This window comes from Arctopsyche grandis, chromosome 13, assembly GCF_051622035.1.
Source record: "Arctopsyche grandis isolate Sample6627 chromosome 13, ASM5162203v2, whole genome shotgun sequence".
Classification (NCBI taxonomy): Eukaryota; Metazoa; Arthropoda; class Insecta; order Trichoptera; family Hydropsychidae; genus Arctopsyche; species Arctopsyche grandis.
The window spans coordinates 18,702,495-18,725,844 of record NC_135367.1 but is presented as its reverse complement, the minus strand read 5'-3'; the positions used below and the strand labels follow the sequence as shown (position 1 = coordinate 18,725,844).

General features: G+C 39.4%; 2 protein-coding genes across 2 annotated transcripts; one reads left to right on the top strand and one right to left on the bottom strand.

The window, feature by feature from the left end:
* Prp19 (pre-mRNA processing factor 19) lies at window positions 1–2,617 on the top strand. The gene is made up of 7 exons (XM_077444424.1): window positions 1–187; window positions 273–422; window positions 647–780; window positions 848–994; window positions 1,063–1,257; window positions 1,328–1,569; window positions 1,652–2,617. The coding sequence occupies exons 1-7, from the start codon at window positions 169–171 to the stop codon at window positions 2,280–2,282; spliced, it is 1,518 nt and encodes a 505-aa protein (XP_077300550.1). The 5' UTR covers window positions 1–168; the 3' UTR covers window positions 2,283–2,617.
* Window positions 2,594–19,049, bottom strand: l(3)80Fj (lethal (3) 80Fj). Its single transcript, XM_077444423.1, has 31 exons — window positions 18,219–19,049; window positions 14,446–14,641; window positions 14,188–14,368; window positions 13,960–14,121; window positions 13,625–13,877; window positions 13,372–13,550; window positions 13,091–13,288; window positions 12,849–13,010; window positions 12,608–12,770; window positions 12,210–12,536; window positions 11,948–12,135; window positions 11,657–11,835; window positions 11,361–11,574; window positions 11,065–11,291; window positions 10,596–10,996; window positions 10,381–10,523; window positions 9,593–9,729; window positions 9,275–9,479; window positions 8,973–9,206; window positions 8,711–8,905; window positions 8,502–8,630; window positions 8,295–8,418; window positions 7,298–7,534; window positions 7,051–7,230; window positions 6,547–6,836; window positions 6,272–6,467; window positions 4,625–6,195; window positions 4,320–4,550; window positions 3,570–4,232; window positions 3,274–3,495; window positions 2,594–3,197 (listed from the first exon to the last, which is right to left on the bottom strand). The coding sequence occupies exons 1-31, from the start codon at window positions 18,382–18,384 to the stop codon at window positions 3,069–3,071; spliced, it is 8,082 nt and encodes a 2,693-aa protein (XP_077300549.1). The 5' UTR covers window positions 18,385–19,049; the 3' UTR covers window positions 2,594–3,068.
* Between the last annotated feature and the right edge of the window lie 4,301 nt (window positions 19,050–23,350).

Sequence of the window (23,350 nt, the reverse complement as noted above, 5' to 3'; positions counted from 1 at the left end):
ATTCGTGTGTAATGGCCGCGTTTGGCGTGGTTAGGTCGTGTTTCACGCGTATGTATGCGTTCGTTCGCGCGGCGCGTCTCGTTGAGGTTAGCGCGTTTGAGCCGGCGTTTGACAAACCAGCCTCGTCAGAGCCACAGTCAGCCGTGGTGGTCTTGAAATTACATCGCGATGTCGCTCTGCTGCGCCAGTGAGTCTTCGAGTCAGAGTCACGCGTTCGTCGTTCGTCTCGCCCACAGTGTGTTAACAGTGCTTTCGCGCTTTTTGTGTTGCAGTAAGTAGCGAGGTGCCGGAGCAGCCCGTCGTGTCTCCCGTCTCAGGAGGCGTCTTCGAGCGGAGGCTCATCGAGAAGTACATCACCGAGAATGGCGTGGATCCCCTCAACGGAAAGCCACTCGCGGCGAACGAACTCATCGAAATCAAAAGTAAGCTCGTTAACCTCATCTGCACCCGCTCCCCCTCCCCCTCCCCCTCCAGCTGATGTCATTCGACTTCAATTATTTCGCGCCATTTTTTATGTCACCGTTTGACTTTTGCTTTGGAGTAATGATCATTGAAAACAGTTCTAAAATTAATACTAGATTTGAAATTCTTTACTTTACACATTCAAACAATACATTTCTATCAAGTATTTTAAATGCTTTTCTAGCACCACCGATTGTTAAACCGAAACCGCCGAGTGGTACAAGTATACCAGCTACTCTCAAGAGTATGCAAGACGAGTGGGACGCCTTAATGCTGCACGCGTTCACTCAACGTCAACAATTGCAAACTGCAAGACAGGTAAATTTAAATTGATTCATTATTGTACATATATTTATTCCATTGTTAAAAACTGTGATACTTTTAGGAATTGAGTCACGCCCTCTATCAGCACGATGCAGCGTGCAGAGTAATAGCTCGTCTCACCAAAGAAGTAACTGCCGCCAGAGAAGCTTTGGCCACATTGAAGCCGCAAGCCGGAATTACTGCTGCCAATCCTCCACATCCTCAACAAGTACAAATCTATATTGATTATTACATTGTAGAATGTAAGAGGTGTGTACTAATTTGAAATCTATACAGGCAGCCTCTGCAGAAGCTGGTGGGTGGGCCGCTCAACCGTTGGCTCAGGCTGGTATGGGTCCGGAGGTTGTTCAAAGACTGCAAGAACGTGCTACAATTCTAACACAGGAACGAAAGCGACGAGGCAGAACCGTGCCAGAAGGTCTCGTCTCTCCGGATACGCTTCGTAGTTTTATCACTCTCGCTTCACATCCGGTAATTTGTGGTCATATCTTTATCTTGTGATAAAAATGTTCTTTTTACTGAAGCAATATGTTGATTTTAGGGCTTGCATTCTGCTAGTGTTCCTGGAATATTGGCTCTCGATATAAATCCATCCGATCATAGTAAGATCTTGACCGGTGGTAATGATAAGAATGCCACAGTCTTCAACAAAGATACGGAGCAGGTAGTCGCTATTTTGAAAGGACATACTAAGAAAGTCACTCGTGTTATTTATCATCCAAATGAAGATACCGTCATTACTGCATCTCCAGATTCTACCATCCGTGTTTGGAACATACCCACGTTAGTTTTTTAAAATTATACTCCGTTCTACAGCAACTTGATTGATTTTTTTTGATAAATTGTACAATTTATGTATTTTTAGATCGCAAACGACGGTAATACTTCGTTCGCACGACGGACCCGTCACCGGTTTATCACTCCATCCTACTGGAGATTACATTCTTTCTACTTCTATCGACCAGCACTGGGCATTCTCTGATATACGCACTGGTCAACTTCTAACTAAAGTGTCCGATTCATCTGGAGTCGGCTTGACGACGGCTCAATTCCATCCTGACGGTTTGATCTTCGGCACCGGTACCGAAGATTCCCTGGTAAAGATCTGGGATTTGAAGGAGCAAAGTAACGTGGCAAATTTCGCAAGTCACACAGGACCGATAACGACCATATCCTTTTCCGAGAATGGTTATTATTTGGCTACGGCTGCTGACGACGCCTGCGTCAAACTATGGGATTTGAGAAAACTGAAGAATTTCAAGACGATACAATTGGAAGATTCGTATCAAATTAAAGATCTATGCTTTGATCAGAGCGGTACTTATCTTGCCATCGCCGGCTCCGATATAAGGGTGTACTTGTGCAAACAATGGCAAGAGTTGAAGGTGTTCAATGACCATACAGCGGCTGCGACGGGAGTAAGATTTGGACGACATGCCCAATACTTGGCATCGACTAGTATGGATCGTACTCTGATGTTGTATGGAATAGAATAGGTTTAATTATGTATTTTATTTTCGATATGTAAGGTTTTTTTTTAAGAATGCTGTTTATTTTAATTTTACGATTTGAAGCAAATTGCTCTCAAACCAGCTTGTTCATATTCTGATAGTTGATATGTATCTGTGAAAACGGTAGCCATATTTTTTTTTTAACATTGCAATGGCAATAATCGGAATGTGTACTAATGGATTAACGGTAAGGAAAGCCTAAAAGTATCTTGCGTGATTTATGTACGTATATTATATAGCAATTCCAATATGAAGATCATTCTGTATATAAAATTTCAATAAATAATACAAATTTTTGAAATAAAATGTATTTTATTTTCCTCTTTTTTTTATTTCATCATCATATCAGCATATCACAATTTGTTTCACGTTTCGTCTATATCTCGGTATATAATTATTATCATAAAATGAATTTCATAAGTTAAATAATAAAATATATAGCATGTATACATGCACATTTAAAAAGTGATTTACAAAATGACGATATACTTCTCGAAAGTGTCCCTTCTTTGGGGTGCCCCTTAAACTATGCACCGACCATTTGATTAGCAAATTTGACAGTAATATGTAGTAGTAGTAAATAGTTAATATCAAAAGTAGTAATATCTGTTGTACCAAAAGTGAATATTATATTTACAAAAAAGCACAACAAATAGGCACACTTGCAATAGTTCAAATGTATGTATGTATTATCAAATTAGACCATGTAACAAGTGTAATTACTTTTAAGATACTACAATTTTTAATATGAAATTTAAAATTTGGGTCGAATTAGGTAATCAAAGTGCAATCCAATTCTTCTTCCTTTCCTTCTGGTTGATTTAAAGTTTTCTTAAGGACCTTACTGACTACGTCATTTAATGACTCGCATGCACCGACTTCCAACAATTGAAGGCATCTCTGAAATACAAAAATCATTTTTTTAATTCAGTCATGTTTATTTCATAAGAGAATAAGACGACGCTAAAAACCATACCTTTTGAATTTCATCTCCATGTCGCAATCGTAAAACTGAAATAAGAGCAATCTCTGAATTGGCTTTCACATAACCGTTCTTTTCCTTTGTGCCGTTTACTAAAGTCGGCAGTAATAGTTTTAATAGTTCCGGTGCCATGTTTTCAGGTGGTACAGATTTTCCAAGCATTGTGCATACTCTAGCCAAGAGTTGTTTGACATCATTATTAGCATGGTTCATAGTCTGCAAAAATAATAACAAAAAATTACACAAATTCAAAAACCTTACATGGAGCCATTAAAATATCGAACACTTACTCTAGCGAAAGGAACGATGAGAACAGGCGGTATGGGTAATTTTTCAATTTGCAGATATTTGAAAAGATAACCGATTCCTCTTATACCATTGCAAGCAATGGGTACCTTATCGCTTGTCAAATAGCTTAAAAGCGTCTTACAAATCTTATCCTTGTATTGATTAGTGAATACGGCATCGGGGTGTTCTTTCAATGCAACAAATAATGCACAAGATCTACCGTGATGCAGTGTCCAATCTGATGTATCGTCAGACAACAATTGATTTTGCAAAGCCATATCTCTAGTCGCAGCGGGCAAACAATGAAGCAGAGCTCCTAAGCAGCCACCGACGGCTCCTCTTGGTGGATCGTCTGAATGTCCCAACAAGTTGGCAGACGTCAACGTAGTGAGTACACTCAAGGCTAAAGTTTCCGACATCTTGTCTCCACCACCGGTAATAATACTGCGCAGCGCTTGAAGCATGGTTTCTTTGACGCTTAGATCTTCCGAGTTTTTGATTCCATTGTGCATTTCGACAAAGAGTGGATCGGCTCTTGTATGAATGACTACTAATTGACTGAGAGCATATCCAGCCTTAACTCTGACTTGTTTATTGGGATCGTTCAATGCTTTCAAGAACGTAGTTTGAAGTTGCGGCAAAAATTGTTTCAACATTACTCCAACCTAAACAAAAAAAAATACCATTATTAATTGAATAAAGCTTTCGACTTTTCTTTTCGAGAACTACTATATGGGAAAAAATGTAAAAACCTTTGCTAATAGTAAAGCTAAAGTTTCCAATACGGCTGCTTTGACGTTAGCGTTAAATCTATCACCCAATATACGGATCAAAGGACCGGTAATATGAACGACTGATGGTTGAAGTGAAGCAGCAGACGTTAGATTAATAACTTCACCTAACATCAATGCTGCAGCTTCTTTTTCTTCAGGTAAGCCGTTCAAAATAGATTCTCTGAACAATGGAAGTATAGGAGTAATACCCTAAAAAGAATCAAAAAGAATTAATAAATAAATAATTCAAAAACAACTTTAATGTGTATAATCTTTGTAATTACTTTAGGTAAGCAGAATCCAGGTAAGAGGTCTACACCTTTCAGATCGCTCACGGCATATCTGACTGCTTGTCTGACATCGGAAACGTGATTAATTTGCTGTTCCGCATCCATACTCTTAGTGACAGCCTGCAAAGCCTCCCATGCCATCAGCAACACGTCATTATCGGTATCGCCGAACAAGTGAATCAAACCACGCAACAATTGCGGAATATAATGCGTGTAATCAGCGCGAGTGTGAGAACAGAAAGCGGCGAGTAACGTAGCCGCAGCTCGTCGTTGAGAAGCGACCGGTGATCTGGATCCTTCTAAGAGTGCATCCATAACAGCCCTCACTCCAGCTTCATCGCTCACAGACAGCACTACTCCACGACAATACTCCAATTCGCGAGCCTCATTCGGTGTACCTTGGGCTCCGCATAGAGCATTCAAAAGAGCAGGCAGAATCTTGTGCAAGTATTTTGTGAGAGCTTCACCAGCAACAGACGCCAATATAGAAAGTGCTTTAGTATTAACTGGAGGTGCGGATAGTTGCGGTACTAAATACGGCAAAACGACTCTTGATTTAATAGCCATGACCTGTCGCAATCCGTCAAGGGTTGCTTCAGCTACATCCGGATCGGGATCATTCAATCCATTCAACATAGCAGGTAATATATCGTCCAATGCTCTAACTCCGACGGTTGAATGCAAGCTGTCGAAGGTCTTCGCAGCAGCACAGCGGACTTCAGGCAACGGATCGCACAAAGCTCTTCTTACAGTCGGTACTAAACTATTGACGAACGACAAAACCATGTCTTTAGACGTTGACGCCATGATTTCGCTCAAACCAATACAGACACCTTGCCGTTGGTCAGGTCGATCAGACTGCAGTCCACGTTCAAGAATAGGAATAATTTCCGGAAGGACTCGCTCACCCAACTTGCGTACTAAATCTCCCAAAGTACGTGCAGCAACTTGCCTCTTATCGAAACTAGTCGACGCTAAACAGCCAAGAAGCAGTCCAAAGAGTGTAGGTAAAATTTCACGTAAAGTACGAGGTGTATTTGTAACAACGACTTTCCATACGTGAAGAGCGGCTTGTCGGACCATGAGAGCAACGTCACTTCGGCCCATGTAAAGGCCAGCCAGTACTCGATTACGACGTTCTTGACCCAGTGCTGTCATGATAGCTGAATGCGATTGTTCAGTACCGAAGTTATCATCTTCAGACGCCGTCTCGGTACTCATCTTACCCGACACACCAGATATTCTATACAACAAATCTCCCAACAGTTGTACTGAACTATAACGAATACGCCAATCATCGTCGAACAATCCCTTCTCCAATTCAGGTAAAAGGAGCATAATTGCCGAATCGGCGTACAAATTTACTATCCTCTGACCGGCTTTGAGTGCTGTATCTCTTACATATTCGTTTTCATCAGCTAATGCTTTTAAAATAGGATTGATTATCTGACCGATGTATGGTGTGAATTCATTGGTGAAAGATCCAGGCATGTAAATGAACATCATAATATAACCATCTTTGACGTGAGGTGCTATGTCTGTCCTCTCGGATGTAGCTATGATGTCTAATAAAATAATAAAAACAATTGTAAATGTATTATATCGAGACGTATACGTAATTTTTATTGAATATATTAATACCCGGCATAAGTTTGTGCAATTTTTCGACACCAAGTCCAGCTACGACTTCGGACAATCCTTGAGCAGCACCTGATCGATCTACACTGCTAGTTTCAGACGTTAACGTTTGCATCAACCAAGGCAACAAATCTTCGAAGCTTGCTTCTCCCATTCCGCGAACCATTGCACCTAAAGCTCTTGCAGAAACACTTCTCACCTAAAAAAAAAAAATCATAAAAACATTAACAGTAATACCAATAAAATAAAAACAAATATAAATATATCATATATCATACTTCGGGAACTGGATCTAACAAAGATGTCTTCAATCCAGGTATAATATTTGGTAGATATGGCATAAGATCTTTCTGGTCGGTTAAAGAATACATGTTTCCAATGATCTGAGCGGCCATTTTTCTAGTTTCCGTTGACCGATCCATGAATGCACGTTGCACCACAGGCATAATGAGAGCGAGAGAAGGCGCATCGATGAAATGAACAAACTGTGTATCGAGAAGAGTTTGAAGGCAAGCGGAAGTCTTATTAGAAGGATCTTGTAAGGCTTCCAATAACGGAGGAACAATAGCTGCAAAAATAAAATTTATTAGTAGAAAATTACCAAACATTATGCACAATACATACATACATATCTTATATACAAAACAAAGAGCCTTCAATGTGTGTGTGTAATTCGTTTCTGATTGGCTGTCGTTAAATATTCAAACATCAAACAAATGAATGTTTACTATTAAATCTGCCATGTTTAATTAATGAATTATTATGTATTAAATGAGGCAAACCTTGAATTTCAGGATTTCGAATGACGGAACCGATTTCTTTCAAAGCGGCAGCTCCAGCCTCCTGTACTTTGATATGTGAGTCGCTCAACACTTCGATGAGTTTGGGTACAATGCTCGGGAGGCATGAAGATAATTGCTTAGGAGCACAGTGAGCCATTGCGCCGAGGAGTTCAATAGAACCTGCAATGATATATATTTTAACAAAAAGTTTGATAAAAAAATTTTTAATTACTAGATTTACACATACCAGTTTTGGTCCTCCAGCTGTCGTCTTCTAAAGCAGCCAACAAAGACGGCAAAACCAACTTTACACCGTGAGCAGACAATTTACCCATCACTACTTTGGCAGTATCGTCCGTAGCTGTACGAACGTACTGTGAAGAATCGCCAAAGCACAGTAACAGATGTGGCAAAACGTGAACTATATACGGCTCAAACAGTCTTCCGAGCTTTGTACACAGCATTTCAAATGCAAAGAGGGCACCTAAAGTAAATACAAAATTACATTTATTTTATTACATACACACGTTGTATGTGCCATGATAGGAATTATCTCAAGACGACACATATGGTTAGAGTATTTTTGTACTAACAATAACAATAAATCAGACATAATAAAATAGTGACATCTATATACAATCAACAAATTTTTGAAATACGAGAAATACATAATGCAGATAGCAATTTATAAGATTCCACAAACTCGAGATGCTAATAAATCGAATTCTCGAGAAACTTAAGGGGATAATACCGTTTTATTGGATTCATCACAACAATTAAGCTAGAAAAATCGGAAAATTCTATCAAGAGACGGCCAATCTGTATTTTATTAAGCACAATATCTCGCCAGAAGTGTATTTACCCAGGACTAGAATCCACAACCTCTACTGCAGAGCATCGTAACCTGTGCACCGCGGTAAAATGTGTTCCCCGAACAGCACTTGAGCCTAATGCGTGCGAGTGAGATCGCGTGTGAGGGAGAAAATCGATGTTAGTTAGTGTTTTGTCACTATGCATATATACGGAATAACTAGCGACTGCCGATGAAGTACATACTCGTATGTATGTATGTAGCTGACAAACTCTACGAGTCGTAAACAATGTGTACCGCAAATATCCAGAGCTTACAATGCTCTGCTCTACTGTGACTGGTATGCAATAGCTCTATCAGTTCCTTATGGCTGCACATATATTTCGTAAAACTTAAACTCATTTCATAAATACGTATAAAAAAAATAACTAACCTTCTCTATGTTTATAATTTTTTTTATCCTGAATAGCCTCAGTTAACCGAGTCATAATATCCAATTGTTTCAAAGCCAGTATTCCAAGACCTTTAACGATGCCTGCTAAGCCATAAGCAGCACCCTATAAAAATATTAAATTATTTTCAGAACTATCTAAATAAATGTTTCATGAAATTGAACGTCACATTAAAAACAACAGCAAACCTTTCGTTCCCCGTACTTCTCGGCTTTCAATAATTTCTGCATCAACTTATTAACGATAGTCCCAGTTTCATCACGAAGCACTGGAGATGTAATCAAATATGGCAAACAATTGCTAACAGCTTCTTGAACCTTAAAACAAAACAAAAAAAAAGTCAATAAAATTCTGCAATAAGACTAAAAGATGCATTAGCTATAAATTAAAACAATACCTGTTGAGAGGGCGTAGATAAAGCCGTAACCAACCGTAAGGTGATTGGCTTAATACGAGCATCTTCGGGCGAGAGATGCCGAGCCAAGGACCCGACGAGAATAACAACAGCCTGACGAACCACATCAAAACTACCCGTCTTAGGTGCCCTATCCAAAAATTGTTCAAAAACGGGCAATTGATCGCTAACCGTATCCTAAAATTAAGCACGAGTTAAAAATACAAATTTAAAAATGATTACCGAATAGCTTGTGTGTACAAACCTTTCCATGCAATTCGACGACAGTCATCGCGGCGTTGAACATTTCCTTGCGAACTTCTTCGGCTCGGTCTCCGAGACCGCTCGAAACGAAGAATTTAACAACTTTGCCGACGGCTTCACGTTCAAGTAGTGGTGCGAGAGCATTCAAAGCTAACCCAACGCCCCGCCTTCCACCCCATTCATCGATCGGTGGTTCTACGACGTGACCAAACTCGTCCAATTTCGCAGGGATCATCTAAACATGTCTCCGGTTAAACCCAACTGGAATTTATTTCATCAGATGAATGAATTTGTTATACTCACGTTAAGTTTGTCATTGTAGAGTTTCAAAAGAGTGTCCATTATGGGAGTAACGAGCGTACGATCAACTTCGAGTAAGGCGGCGAGTGCTGATGCTGCAGCTTTTTGAATTTCTTCCACGGGATGTGCCACTTCTGCAGTGACGGTTTCGACTAGAAACACTCCAGCTTCTAAATTGCTAGCACGCCATAACTCTTCGGCTATTTTCCTATGAAAATAAAGTAAAAAACATAAAATATAACATGTAATAAATTTCAAAACGAAAGCATGATCATTTATTTATTTTTTTAAACATCACTTTGTATAGTGATAAATATTTACCTGTTACTTTCTAAGACATCGAATTTAGCAATCCATAAACGTTTAGTAAGTATTTGAATTTGTTCAAAATCTTCATCTTTGTGTGGGAAAACGTTGACAAGATTCATCAGAGCTCGAAGTGAGGCATCTCTTACAACCTATAAAATTATTATTTAATGTGCATTTTTACATTTGTAAACACAATATATATTTTTTACTAGTTACTAGACTATTCTATGTTTCACTTCGCTAACACTACAGTCTTCCAATCGTTTTGAAAATTTGCCATTTTGCGTGGTTTGGTCAACGATGTTAATTTAAATCGATTCTGATAGTTCAATGGTGAAAAATAATCGTAATAGACATGTTTAAAAATGCAAACATTTTGAACATCTTGACGTTTAGCAGTCAGTAACCTTATATGTTTGACATTCCGCCACCCTCTCGTTTCGACAGATTTTAATTGTTTAAACGCCTATAACTTTATATTTTTCAAACTATATCTTATAAAATTTGCATTATAGGCTCTCATTATCTCTTATATATATTTTTACTTCACTAATAGGTTATATAATGAATGTTAAAATGTTTATATTATAATTCGATATTCTTGTGGCTAAACACCGAGACTTCATTGTTGACATTTATGTCTGACAGTCGAAGTTTGTTTACAACTCTCAGATTTTGTCTGTTTTCTTTGAAGAGACTGATCTGCGATATTTTACGAGATTTATATTTTTATATACAAAACATAGAAAAGCTTGTTTTTAAAAAACTTTTTTTTATATATATTATTATTTAATGCTTACTTCCGATGGATTTTGTAGTCCCGATAATAAGCAATCAATTTCAGCGTTCGAAGCTCTTCCACAACCTTCACCGCCTGAAACAGCCATAGAGACTTCCAACAGAGTAGCAATACTTTGAGATTGAATCCGACCATTATGATTACCTACAAATAAAAAATATTAAATAAAAAACAATCAAACGATACTATATAAAAATAAAACATAATAAACCTCACTTATAATATCAATAAGCAACTGGAACATTTGTTGGATCGGTAATAATTCCGGATGATGCAAATCATTTTTATTCATATTGGAATCACCTCGCATTTTGGAATGATGTGAGATGATCTGTAGTCCGTATTGCACCATTTTTGAGTCGCTTTGAGCGTACGACGACGTCAAGCTCAAATAGATTAAATGGAAGCAATAGCAAAAGGCTGGAGCCGATAAGAAACATTTATACTGATGATTACGATCGACGCTGTTAAACGATGTAATATCGGCATCCTTGTTCATTCTGTAATTGTGACTAAAAACAGTGCGCGAATACAACAGCTCGATGGTTCTCGATATTGCCTTATTGATATTCTCTTCTTCCCAATTTGAATCAAGATCACATTGCGGCTTGTATAACCTGTAAGCATTGTTAAATGAGCACATTTTCTATAGATTATTGAAAATTTATATTCAGATTATTATTACCTCAGTGTTACGTGAGCGACAGTATCTCCAAGTGCTTCTAAGTTTATAGGCCAAAAGGCAGAGCGTAAATGGATTGCAAGCGATGCTAAACGGGGAGCAGCGAGAGGAGATCTCAAAGCATTTAATATCTTAGATAGGAGTATAGATGCGTGTCTGCCCAAAGCGATGGGATTTCCTACGCTTGATGCTGTTATTAAATGTTCCACACAATTGAGCTTAGCTTCCAGCTGAAAGATGATTTTGAATTATTAGCAACATCGAAATTTATATGCAAGTCATTAACAATTTGTGCATACCTCAGTGAGCTTCTTTCTGGTGATATTCTCTTTGTTAGTTTGGATTCTAATGGCTTCTTTCTGTTTTGCCGTGAGTTCCTTCGGGGCGGCATTTTTTCCTTCCTTCTTCTTACGATCTGCCAGCTCCCTTCTCAATTGCAATTCCTCCAATTGATCTTTGTACGAATACGCTTTACTTTCTCGTTTCATATTCATCTCTGAGTTGTCTTCGCTTCTATGTAAATCATTACAGAAATAGAATGAATTCACAGTTACATTAAATTATACTATGTAAGTTGCATAAAATAGAAAATTACCCGGGTATTACACTCTTATCAAATAATTCTCCTTCTGGTGTGAGAAAAGTAAAGTATTCATCTCTAGATATCTTCAACAGTTCAGAGTCATCCAATGTTTCAACGATATATGAAACGATACTTGGCAGAATAACGTCTGGATTTTGGGCTACCAGTGTACTGATTACATTATCGTAACTCTAAAATAGAATTAATACAATTTTAAATTCAGTGGTGAGGTTCAAATCAAATCAACAACGTTTAAATCTCTTAAAACAGAATTTTTAGTATATAAAATGTAATTTTACTAACACCAGTACAGCGAAATCCGGAAATATACGAATCATTGATAATTTGCCCGTATAGAGCAATGAGTTGTTTAGGCTGCAATTTCAAATGCTTGGCGATCTTCAACCACAGGCCATAATTCAAAACCAACGGATGATGAGTGGATAGTAAGACTTCTATAGCGAGCAATTCAGAATCCTTAGGTGAATAATCTAAAAGAACAACATATAAGTTAACATATCATAATTAAATAACTAACCGATTAAATTAAAAAACAAAGACTAACCATTATAAGAACAAATAGCAAAAACAGAATCAGCGATTGCCTTTCCGGTGACATCTGTCGATGACTCCGAAGTGTCTGTTGTACTATTTGACGTCTTAATTCCGTCCAAGTATGCAGTCAGCTGCGCTACTAAGAGCATAGCTAACGGTGCACTTTTCGATTCGGTGACGAGTTGTCTGATAAATTCTACGGCAGCCGAGTTCACAGATCTCACCGACGAAAGACTACAATGGATCAACCCTCGTGCGATTATTGATAGATCACCGCTTTTGTTCAATTCGTAATTAGCCAGTATATTGTGGCAGACTTGGATCACGACAATTATTACTGTAAAAAAAATAAAATATATTATTTAAGATCACTTAAAAAACATTTGATTGTGTTTATAAAGAATGTACCGTCTTCCGTAGTTGAGGATAAAAATTTCTCTTGAAGGAAAATTTGCTTATCTGAATTTATCAAGGATGTCCATATCGCAGGATATTTACTAGGAATTGTGCACTGAGTGTCAAGTTTCAGTAAAACGTACACTGCGCATAATCCTTCACTCACTACGAGACTCTATAATTAAAATTTTGATATTGAATCGTCATAAGTACATATGTATATCATATTAATTCAAAAATTAATAATGCTTACTTGTAAAGGTTGTTGAATAGCCTTTTCTGCTATTTTGACAAGAATCGGATTTAAAGTGTCCCATGTCTTTTGCTTCGTTGCAGTTTTGTTCAAGCATTGGCCGAGCCATTGCAAATAAGCGATTTTAACTAGTGGTGTGGCACTTTTTAGACTGGTCCCTTTCTACATAAATAAAATAATATATGTATATTAAAAAATAACGTACTTTTTTTAAAACAAACTATTTTAGGTATTACCCATACCTTATAAGCTTCTACTACGTAATCTGGCAAATCACACGAAATATTAGAACTCCACAAAGAAAATTTTTCAAGGCAATAGCATAATATTTTTTCATGACTTTCAGTTTCTAATACTTTGAAAAATAGTTTAGATATTTCATTGAAAACTCTTGTACTTTCAATTTCGTTTACTTTATTGTAAGAGAAATTTCCAGCACCCTAAAAAATCAGCAAAAATTTCAATATTTTCTATTCAATTTCGTATAAAAAAATAAATAACCACATAGTATAATATATTATACCAATAAAAGGCCAGTTTTATGTTCGGCCAAAGTAAGTTTTCCATTGGCTCCATTGAAAACATCAAACAATTGTTTCATGATAGATATAATTACGTCAGGATTTGATGACTTTAACGATAGTATTTTACAAGCAACGGCTGCCTCTGATCTTACAGACTCATCGTTGGAATGTAAATATCCTGAAAACAATTAAAATGTGTAAATAAGTGCATTCATAAGCAATTAAAAAATAAAAATGGGAGCAAACACCGACCTATGAGGGTTTTTGAAATATCTAAAGCGATAGAACTTAGATCCAGAGAAAGACTATTGAGGATGAGTCCCACAGTTTCGATTATGATTTCGGGATTTCGTAGCATAGCCTTTTGAACCGCAGGTAAAATTTTATTTTTAACGTCATCTTGGTTCAATTCGTAGATAAATGAATGACAGGCCTCAATCAAATGTGGATTTGGACGAATCTTAGTACTGATAAAATTTTTGATAAAAACGTCTATATTTTTTTCCTAAAATTAAATACGCCAATTAAAATGTTGTCAAATAAAAATAATAACAAATGAGAATAGGAAAGAAATAAATTATGCTAACTTTATAATTGTTGAATAAAGCCAACTTTCCTTGACTTTTCAAATGTTTGCATAGTGCTCCGACCATAATAGATATTTGAGGACCATCTTTATTGGATTCACTCAACGTTTGTAACCACCTTTCCTCACAGTTTCTCCCTATTTTAATCCATAAGTGATGAAGCTGCAAATAAAAAAAAATTAATATACAAATAACAATATTGTACTGTTATATCAGATAATGCCTTACAGAAAGATAGGCCTTTCTATATTTTTTTAAATTTCCATGAGCGTTAACAGCGGTCAGAAGGGCCGATTGGGCTATGATCAATGTGGAAATTATAACAGCGTCGGAATTTTCCCCATATCCATTTCGAATAAGAGCGCACGACCATTTCAAAGCGTACAAACTGCTCTGACTCGTACTAGATCTGAAATATTACAATAATAAGATTAATATCACAATTTTACGAATTAGAGTTTGCATTCAAGTAGACGGTGAGCTTACGAAGGAACTAAAACGATGTATTGATTGGCGATCTCGGTAAGTATGGGCGTGAAGTGTTTCAACATCCAGTCTTTGTGATTTTGTACAGTACATTCTAGCAGTTTGAGGACTAACGACTGTGATGTTGAATCCCGATACCGTAAAAGAGTACTCTGGATAGCACGACATACGCCTTTCACTATCTGCTCGGTGATATCTATAAATAATATAAAAAATAAAAGTATGTTACACACATAATTTAATTATTAAATATAATTACAGTTAATGCTGTACAATGTATGTACATATATCGGCTGTGTAAATCGCTTTTTTGCTAGGTGTATCAATGAAACTAATATAAACCTTGTAAAAAGCTTTTATTTTTAACCTTCAATTCAGTTTAATCTGGTTATTTTAACCATCTAAATATTTTTTTTCAAAGTCGAGACTTTGCTTCATCACTTTATTGAACCTGAAAATACTTTCAGATGCATTTTGAAAATAATTTCAACGTGAAAAATGCTCACTTAAAAGTATAGGATTTTATTATATTATTAGTTCCCAGAAATCAATCCTGTAACTGAGTTTTCCTGAAGTTGAGATATGTATTGCTAAATCGGTTCCTTGTACATGAAAATGGCGACTCATTTAATTTCATCAAAATGCTTGGGACTAAGGTTCTCATAGGGTTCGATTTTGATCTATACGAATAATCAATCGAAAATTCGTAAAACATTCATTTATACTATTTCGAGTGAAATTTGAAAAATATCTTAGAATGAAAAAAATTGCACACTTGAGCAATATAGGTAGTCGTATTTTCTTTCCCATTATACTCAAACAACCGTGTCAATAATGTTGTTCCAACAATCCATGGTCCTTTTTTTATATTCGAAAATTTTGTCTTATAGTTGACTAACAAACAGTCGTAAATAGTATACCTAGAAAGCAGTGAAAGCAGCATTCTTTATACACATTTGCCAAAAGTCACTCATACATACATACATATGTACATATATACAATATACCCACTGTAAATTTGCTTTTGATGTTCTCGGAAATTGTCAAAAATGAAAAAAGTAAACGATTATAAAAGTAATTAATGATAAATTAAATTAATCACAATTAACCATTAATTACTTTAATGATAATTTGTTGATTTATTGCACTAATGTAAGGTAATGGTAAGTCGAAGAAAAATACGAATATTATTTGAATATTCTAATATTTCATCAATTTTTATTCGATATATGAATATTCGAAAACTACGAATAATTGAGAACCCTAATTGGGACCCATTTGCGAGATAAAACTGAAAAACCTAAATTTATGGTTCATTATTATACTATAGTTTCAGATACAGATAGATTTAGCATAGGAAAAGGAGTAAGGTAAGGAGATGCTATCTCGCCCAAGTTATTAAATGCGGTACTTGAGGGAGTTTTCAGGAACTTGGAATGCGACACGACACAGCAGCAATAAAAATCAAAGGTTGCTTCTTGAGTCATCTTTGGTTCGCTGACGATATAGTTTTAATAGCTCGCGATCCGGTTGACTTACTTAACAGACTAACACAGCTGGACAGGGAAAGTAGGATTGAAAATTAACGTAGAAAAGACTAAACTAATGGTCACTAGTATTGCCTGCCTGATAGCATTTCATTAGATGATAAACCAGTAGAAGTAGTAAATAATTATTTTTATTTAGGTAAAATAATTAACACGTCCGGTAGTTAAGAAGAAGAAATAAAGAGACGTATGAAATTGGGATGGAGTGCATTTGGACGAATGAATGCGGTTGTTAAATCAAAAAAATGCCACTTTGCCTGAAGAAAAAGATCTTCAATCAATGTGTTTTGGCAGTGATGACGTATGGATGTGAAACTTGGACATTGAACGCCAAGATGCTACACAAAGTTCAATCCACTCAAAAAAGTATGGAACGATGTATGCTTTGTAAAGACAGAAAACGGAATACGTGGGTGAGAAGTATAAGGTTTGTGGATATAGTGGATAGAGCAGTGGTTCTTAACCTTGTTGGAGGTACTGAACCCCACCAGTTTCATATGCGCATTCACCGAACCCTTCTTAATTGGCACCCGAATCATGTGATTCGGGTGTGTGTCTTGACTTCCGCCGAACCCCTGAGACTGACTCACAGAACCCCTGGGGTTCGATCGAACCCAGGTTAAGAACCACTGGGATAGAGTGAAGAGATTGCAATGGCAATGGGCGGGCCACGTGGCTGAAAGAATGTACGAAAGGTGGACAAAAGAAATGCTAGAATGGTACCTGAGGGAATGCAAAAGGATAAAAGGAAGACTGCAGGGAAGATGGGTAGACGAAATTAGGAAAATGTGTGGAGTGAGATGGATGAGAGTTGCGCAAAACAGAAGCGTGTTGGAGAGAATGGTGAATGGCTGTAGATGATGATGATGATGATTATATATATTATTATATTTTATTTTTATTTATATATTGTTTTATTTTTTTACTTTTTCTTTTTCTTTCTTCTTATGTACTATTTTTCTTTTGTTTAATATGAAACTAAGAATGTGATTTTTGGATTTCATTTTTACACTTTTGTATATTTATTATTTTTCTTTTGTTTTCTGTTTTTTTATTTTTATTTTTTCATTTTATCATGTTTTTCTGCTTTTGCATTTTTGCTTTTTATTTTATATTTTATTTTTCTGTTTTTCATAATCAAATGTAGGCCATTGTGGCGCATTAGGTTCTTCCTGTAATGCCCCAATGGTCCAAAACTACTATAAATATATATTATGGGACTTTATGTCCCTAATAATTATGTGCGTGGTAGACATCATCATTTGATGGTTGTACCTGCTGCTCGCACACTTCTTTTTCGAATGGCTCCTATTCCAAGAGCTATTCGACTTCTCAATGAAATCGTTGCTGCTGTCCCTGAATGTGATATTTTCCACCTTGGGGAGCGTAGATTGTCGGATATTATCTTAACATATTTATCTGGTAACCTGCGCTCATCATTACTTTCTTAATTTGAATGTGATGAATGAGTGGAATCTTAATCTACTCTCTTCCATTTGGGCCTCGCTGTGATTTTATTTTTTATTCATATTTTGTTTTATTTTATTTTACTTTTTCTTTCTCCTTTGTACATTTTTATATACTATTTTAATTTTGCTCAGTGTAAACAAAGAATGGGATTTATGGATTTTATTTTTAATTTTTACACTTTTGTTATTTTTTCTCTCTCTGAATGATGTATTATTTTCCTTTTGTTATTACTTGTTTTTATATCTTTTTCAAATGTAGGCCATTGTGGCGCATTAGGTTCTTCCTGTAATGCCACAATGGTCCAAAACTATTAAATAAATAAATAAATAAATTATAGTATAACATATTGTTTTATTTTCCCTTTTTTTTGGTAAAAATATTTAAATTAATTTTTTAATTTAATTATTCAAAACACATAACGAATCATATAGTTCATTGGAAGCATTGAAAGCAACGACATCAACACATTTTGTAAGCGAAAAGCTGTCTTGAAAATACAGTGATGAATGTTTGAAAACAGCAAGTGTACATTTATCCTATTGAATGATTCAATAGCAATATTTTGATCGGGCTTCGTCATATTGGTTGCAGTGCAGTGCGTACACGTTGACCAAAATGTAAAATCGAAATGCACAACGTGATAGGATGACAGACGGCGAATGGTTCTAGGTTAGAACGCGTGCGGCGGCCGAAGAGTGAACGAAGAGTGAATGAAGAGTGAATGAAGAGTGAATGAAGTGCGAACGAAAGAGTAACCTGGAGCGTAGAGGACTCCGCAGACGACGTCCACCAGCTGGCGGCGCTCCTTGAGGCTGGCCGTCTGAATGCGGATCGGCAGGTCTTTGAGGGCGTCACAGAGGGGGATGACGGGGATGACGGGGATGACGGGCATGAGGGGGGCGCAGACCGCATTTTCTGACATCTCCGGGTCTGACCACCGGCCAAGCACCAGCCGGCTCCACCTTTCTCAACCCAGACACCGGTGACGGATATACACGTGCCGCGCACAACACTCACTCACTCGCACTCACACCACCACTCACACTCACACTCATTCTACCACCCACACACTTGCGCAATTGCAACCACGCACGAATCTTTTCTCAAATTCTCGATATAATATTTTTATTGTATTCTTGATGATTTTAAATTATTTTCGCCTCCATTTTAAGATGTTTTGATTATTTTTCGCAAATTTTAAATTTTGACAGATATCGTTGTACAACTTTACGGCCAAATCGGAGTTGGCTGCACTGGATTGCTGAATGGCTACGTCCACACTACCGATATCTACGGCAATTGGACTTTTCGTCACATTGGGGTGGTCACAAAGACAATTTTTGCCATGAAAATCGCGAATACACAATATTTGGCACTCAAGTTCTCGTTACTATGATAGTTATCGTTAGTATGATGGACTTTTCGGCTGCCAGATGTTCCGTTATGGAGATTTTAGTGACTTTGTGACGAGTAAAGGTCTGTTCATACTTAACAGCACTGCACGACTCCGTTTCAAATATGTCATTTTATTACATTTCTATTCATATCTACCTACACGTCGCGGTCACGTCACGTTCACAGCACTTTGGCCGAGTGCAAGGCAAAATCGGCTTACTTATACATCGCAGGCCATGACGATACGGCGCAATATTGCTTACGACGTATTGTCGAGTACTTACAATATGAATGCACACACGTGCACTCGTAGCTACGCGTCAGAATACAAGTCAGCAAAAATGTTTCGGCGTTTATCGAACGAAAAATTATGTTGTGGCGGCTCGCTTATACGACATGGTCGAGTTTGGTTGCCTTCCTGCGAGTGGGGACCAACCCGGCTGGGTTCGGAGAGCCGCTACTCACTCTGTCTTCAGCTGTCATATAATAAACACGTGCATTAACATGCCAGTCGTCTCATTCGTTCATCCTCCATACTGGTGACCCCTACAAAACAAGTACAAGCAAAACACGCAGCTGTCAAAAACGTACGGTACAAGCATGGCGCCCATCATCACAGGCCTTCTCGACGAGGCCCCCGCCGCCACCCCGCCTCTACCCCCGCGGCAGAAGCCTATTCAGGAGCAGAGATAGAAGTGGCGAGGATAGCCGTGCGCGTTCCGCCCTTCTGGGACGAAGCGCCCGAGCTGTGGTTCGCACGACTCGAAACACAGTTTCCGTGCGCGCTCATCAAGTCGGACGAGGCGAAATTCGCCACGGTCGTGGGACTCCTCGACAACAAGTTCCTCCCGCTCATCCAAGACATCCTTTTGGAGCAGGCCAAGGGAAACCGTTATGAAACTACCAAAAGAAGACTGGTAGAGGCGTTCTCGGACAGCCACGACAATCGCATCAACAGACTGATGGCGAATCTTCAGATCAGCGACAGCCGACCATCAGACTTGTGGTTCCAGATGAAGGCGACCGCGGGCAACACGTGCTCGACAGATTTCTTGAGAGTCATGTGGACGCGAAGACTTCCAGTTCCCGTGCAGTCGGCGCTCGCAACGATGACGACGACCAACATAAAAGAGCTGACGGCGGTCACAGACCGCGTTTTCGAGACACAGCGGCCGGTCGACGTTTTCCAGCTAAGCGCTGCCCCCTCGGCCTCCGCCCTCGCCCCGGCCCCCGCTACCGTTTTTTTTTTCTTACCATATGTAATGAGTATATTATTACGTGTGCCTAGCGTGGAGTCGCTGCTATTAGATCTCATTCCGTGTGTACATTAGACTGTCAGTCTTTATAACTAACTAGTGTTGGGCCCGTTGATTTCAACGGGTGGTTTCGAAAAGGAATTGAAACTCGAATAAAAATAAAGTTAAAGATATTGAATCGACTGGTTTCGGAAAGAAATTGATGCACGAATTACGAAGTGATTACGAATTACGAACTACGTTTTGTGCATCGCCGACCTCCTGCCGCCTTTGCCCCCGATGCCTCCGTCGCTCCGGGGCCTTCGGCCCCAGCGCCGTCGACGCCTCCGGCGCCCCCGACGCCTTCGGCACCCCGGGGGCTTCGCCCCCAGCGCCGCCGACGCCTCCGGCGCCCCCAGCCCCCCCGATGCCTTCGGCACCCCGGGGGCTTCGCCCCCAGCGTCCCCGATGCCTTCGGCACCCCGGGGGCTTTGCCCCCAGCGCCGCCGACGCCTCCGGCGCCCCCAGCGTCCCCGATGCCTTCGGCATCCCGTCGCCCCCAGCGTCCCCGATGCCTTCGGCACCCCGGGGGCTTTGCCCCCAGCGCCGCCGACGCCTCCGGCGCCCCCAGCCCCCCCGATGCCTTCGGCACCCCGGGGGCTTCGCCCCCAGCGTCCCCGATGCCTTCGGCATCCCGGGGGCTTCGCCCCCAGCGCCGCCGACGCCTCCGGCGCCCCCAGCGCCCCGATGCCTTCGGCACCCCGGGGGCTTCGCCCCCAGCGCCCCTGACGCCTTCGGCGCCGCCAGCGCCCCCGGCAATGAAAAAAATGAAAAAACTGAAAAAATGAAAAAAATGAAAAAACTGAAAAAATGAAAAAAATTAAAAAAATGAAAAAAATGAAAATTATGAAAAAAATTAAAAAAACTGAAAAAATCTGAAAAAAACTGAAAAATATGAAAAAACTGAAAAATATGAAAAATATGAAAAATATGAAAAAAATGAAAAAAATGAAAAAAAAAAAATTTTTGTTCCCCATACTGGTTGACGGTTGATCGTCCGTCACATATATACAAATATACATACAAATATACATACAAATATACAAATATACATACAAATATACATACAAATATACATACAAATATACATACAAATATACAAATATACATACAAATATACAAATATACAAATATATTTAGCGACAGTCCGTTTTTATATATATGATGGTGGCTGTTATGAATTGTACGATCCTCCACATACGCTGTAGCTCCGGGAAGCGAAATTCCAAAACTTTTATTCCTTACTGTTCTATGTTTACCTTTCCGTGGAAAGTATGGGTATTCGATTTACTTATGTTGTACTGATGTGTATTTTAGTTTACTTATGTTGTACTGATGTGTACTTTAGTTTACTTATGTTGTACTGATGTGTATTCGATTTACTTATGTTGTATTGATGTGTATTTTAGTTTACTTATGTGTGTACATTCGTGGTCCACATGCATTTTTTGATATACTTGTGTGATACCAAGAGAAAGGACACGAGAGAGGTCGGAAGTAACTGTAATATTATTTTGCTTCTGTAACTGTAAGACATTATTTCGTCTGTAACGCTGGGGTACCAGCTAAGTGGTATCGCCAAGGCTAAGAGGGGAGTATTGTGGCAACCCCAAAGGCTGGCCGTAAACGGAGGTGTTTTCGCCCCGAGGGCGGTCAGTGCGTCACGGGAAGCTATCTCTTCCCTTCGGACCTCGCAACCGACAACACCTCTCTCGTCTCCCACACTCGCTGTACCTGAACCAATAAACATTGTTTCCCGAAGCCGAATACCGCGTTTCAATCAATCGCCTGCTCTCCATACTGGTGACCCCCGACATCGAGCCACGCAGCCTCGATCAATTTCAACATGCCGCTCATCCCTGCCTCGCCGAGCCAGGCTACCCGCTACCAGCTACCCGCCGCGCCCCCATCGCCATCAACACAGCACGCCGCGGCCCGCGGGTGACAATAAACGAGCAGATAAACGAGCAGTAGGTAGGTAGCACGGCTACCTACCTACCTACCTACCTACCTACCGACGTCCAGCCACAACGTCGATGACAGGTGCTTAAAAAAATGGGGGAGCGAATGAGACGACGATCTTGACAGCTGGATGTGGAGTCATGCGCGATCCACTACACATAGAACGGTCATCTAGCACCACAAGACATACACCACCTCAGCACCATCATCATCATCATCATCAAGGCCCCGTCCGTCCCCACGAGCGTCGTCACGCCGAGACGGGCGGTAGCGCTACAACACCTCCACGAGCCACAACGACTCACAGTCCAGCTCGGAGTATCATCAACCACATCGATGCCCCTGCCGCCCCCGCCGCCCCACCAACCGACATCAGCCTCGGAAGAGCGGCGCCGCCGCAGCATCGCATCGCATCGGCGCGACCATCGGACCACCCACCGTCCTGCTCGCGACGTCACCGCCCTCGAATGTACCGACCATTCAGGGCGGTACACCTATACAGCGGATGACCCACGTCAACATTTTTTTTTCTCCCCACTTAATAATTTTTTTCTTTTGTAAAATTTGTTTCTTTGTAATTTTGGTATCGCTGATGCTGGGGGGGGAGTGATGTGGCGGCTCGCTTATACGACATGGTCGAGTTTGGTTGCCTTCCTGCGAGTGGGGACCAACCCGGCTGGGTTCGGAGAGCCGCTACTCACTCTGTCTTCAGCTGTCATATAATAAACACGTGCATTAACATGCCAGTCGTCTCATTCGTTCATCCTCCATAATGTATAATCGCGTTGTTGTTGGAAGAAGAAGCTCAAAAAGGCAATAAAAAAGCATGGAGGCGTTTTGATGTGCATCCCATGTTAAAAAATAGAAAAACCGAAGGAGAGTTTTGGACACTGTATAAGGAGCTTGTGGATGATGGACAAAAGTTTTTAAATATTTCTGTAAAAAATTAATTTTTTTTTTTAAATATTTGCGCCAAAACCATGTCGAAAGATTGAACAGCTGTCAACTGTCACTATCGATAATTGGTCCAAAACAGCAAAGCGGCAGAATCATGGCACGTAATTCGCGTGTATATTTCCACGATGGCCAAAAAAACGGACACGATACGTTGACGGATGTTGCTGTAAGGTATGAACAGGAAATGTCGGGTACTGATGTAAGCCTGCCGTGACGTAAACGTGACGGTTGGTATGAATATACCTGTAGGAATCTCGTCGTCGTCATCGTCATCGAAAC

Coding starts and splice junctions, on each gene's coding strand:
- Prp19 (XM_077444424.1), top strand. Junction 423..646: donor CGAACTCATCGAAATCAAAA/GTAAGCTCGTTA, acceptor ATGCTTTTCTAG/CACCACCGATTGTTAAACCG. Junction 1,570..1,651: donor CGTGTTTGGAACATACCCAC/GTTAGTTTTTTA, acceptor ATGTATTTTTAG/ATCGCAAACGACGGTAATAC.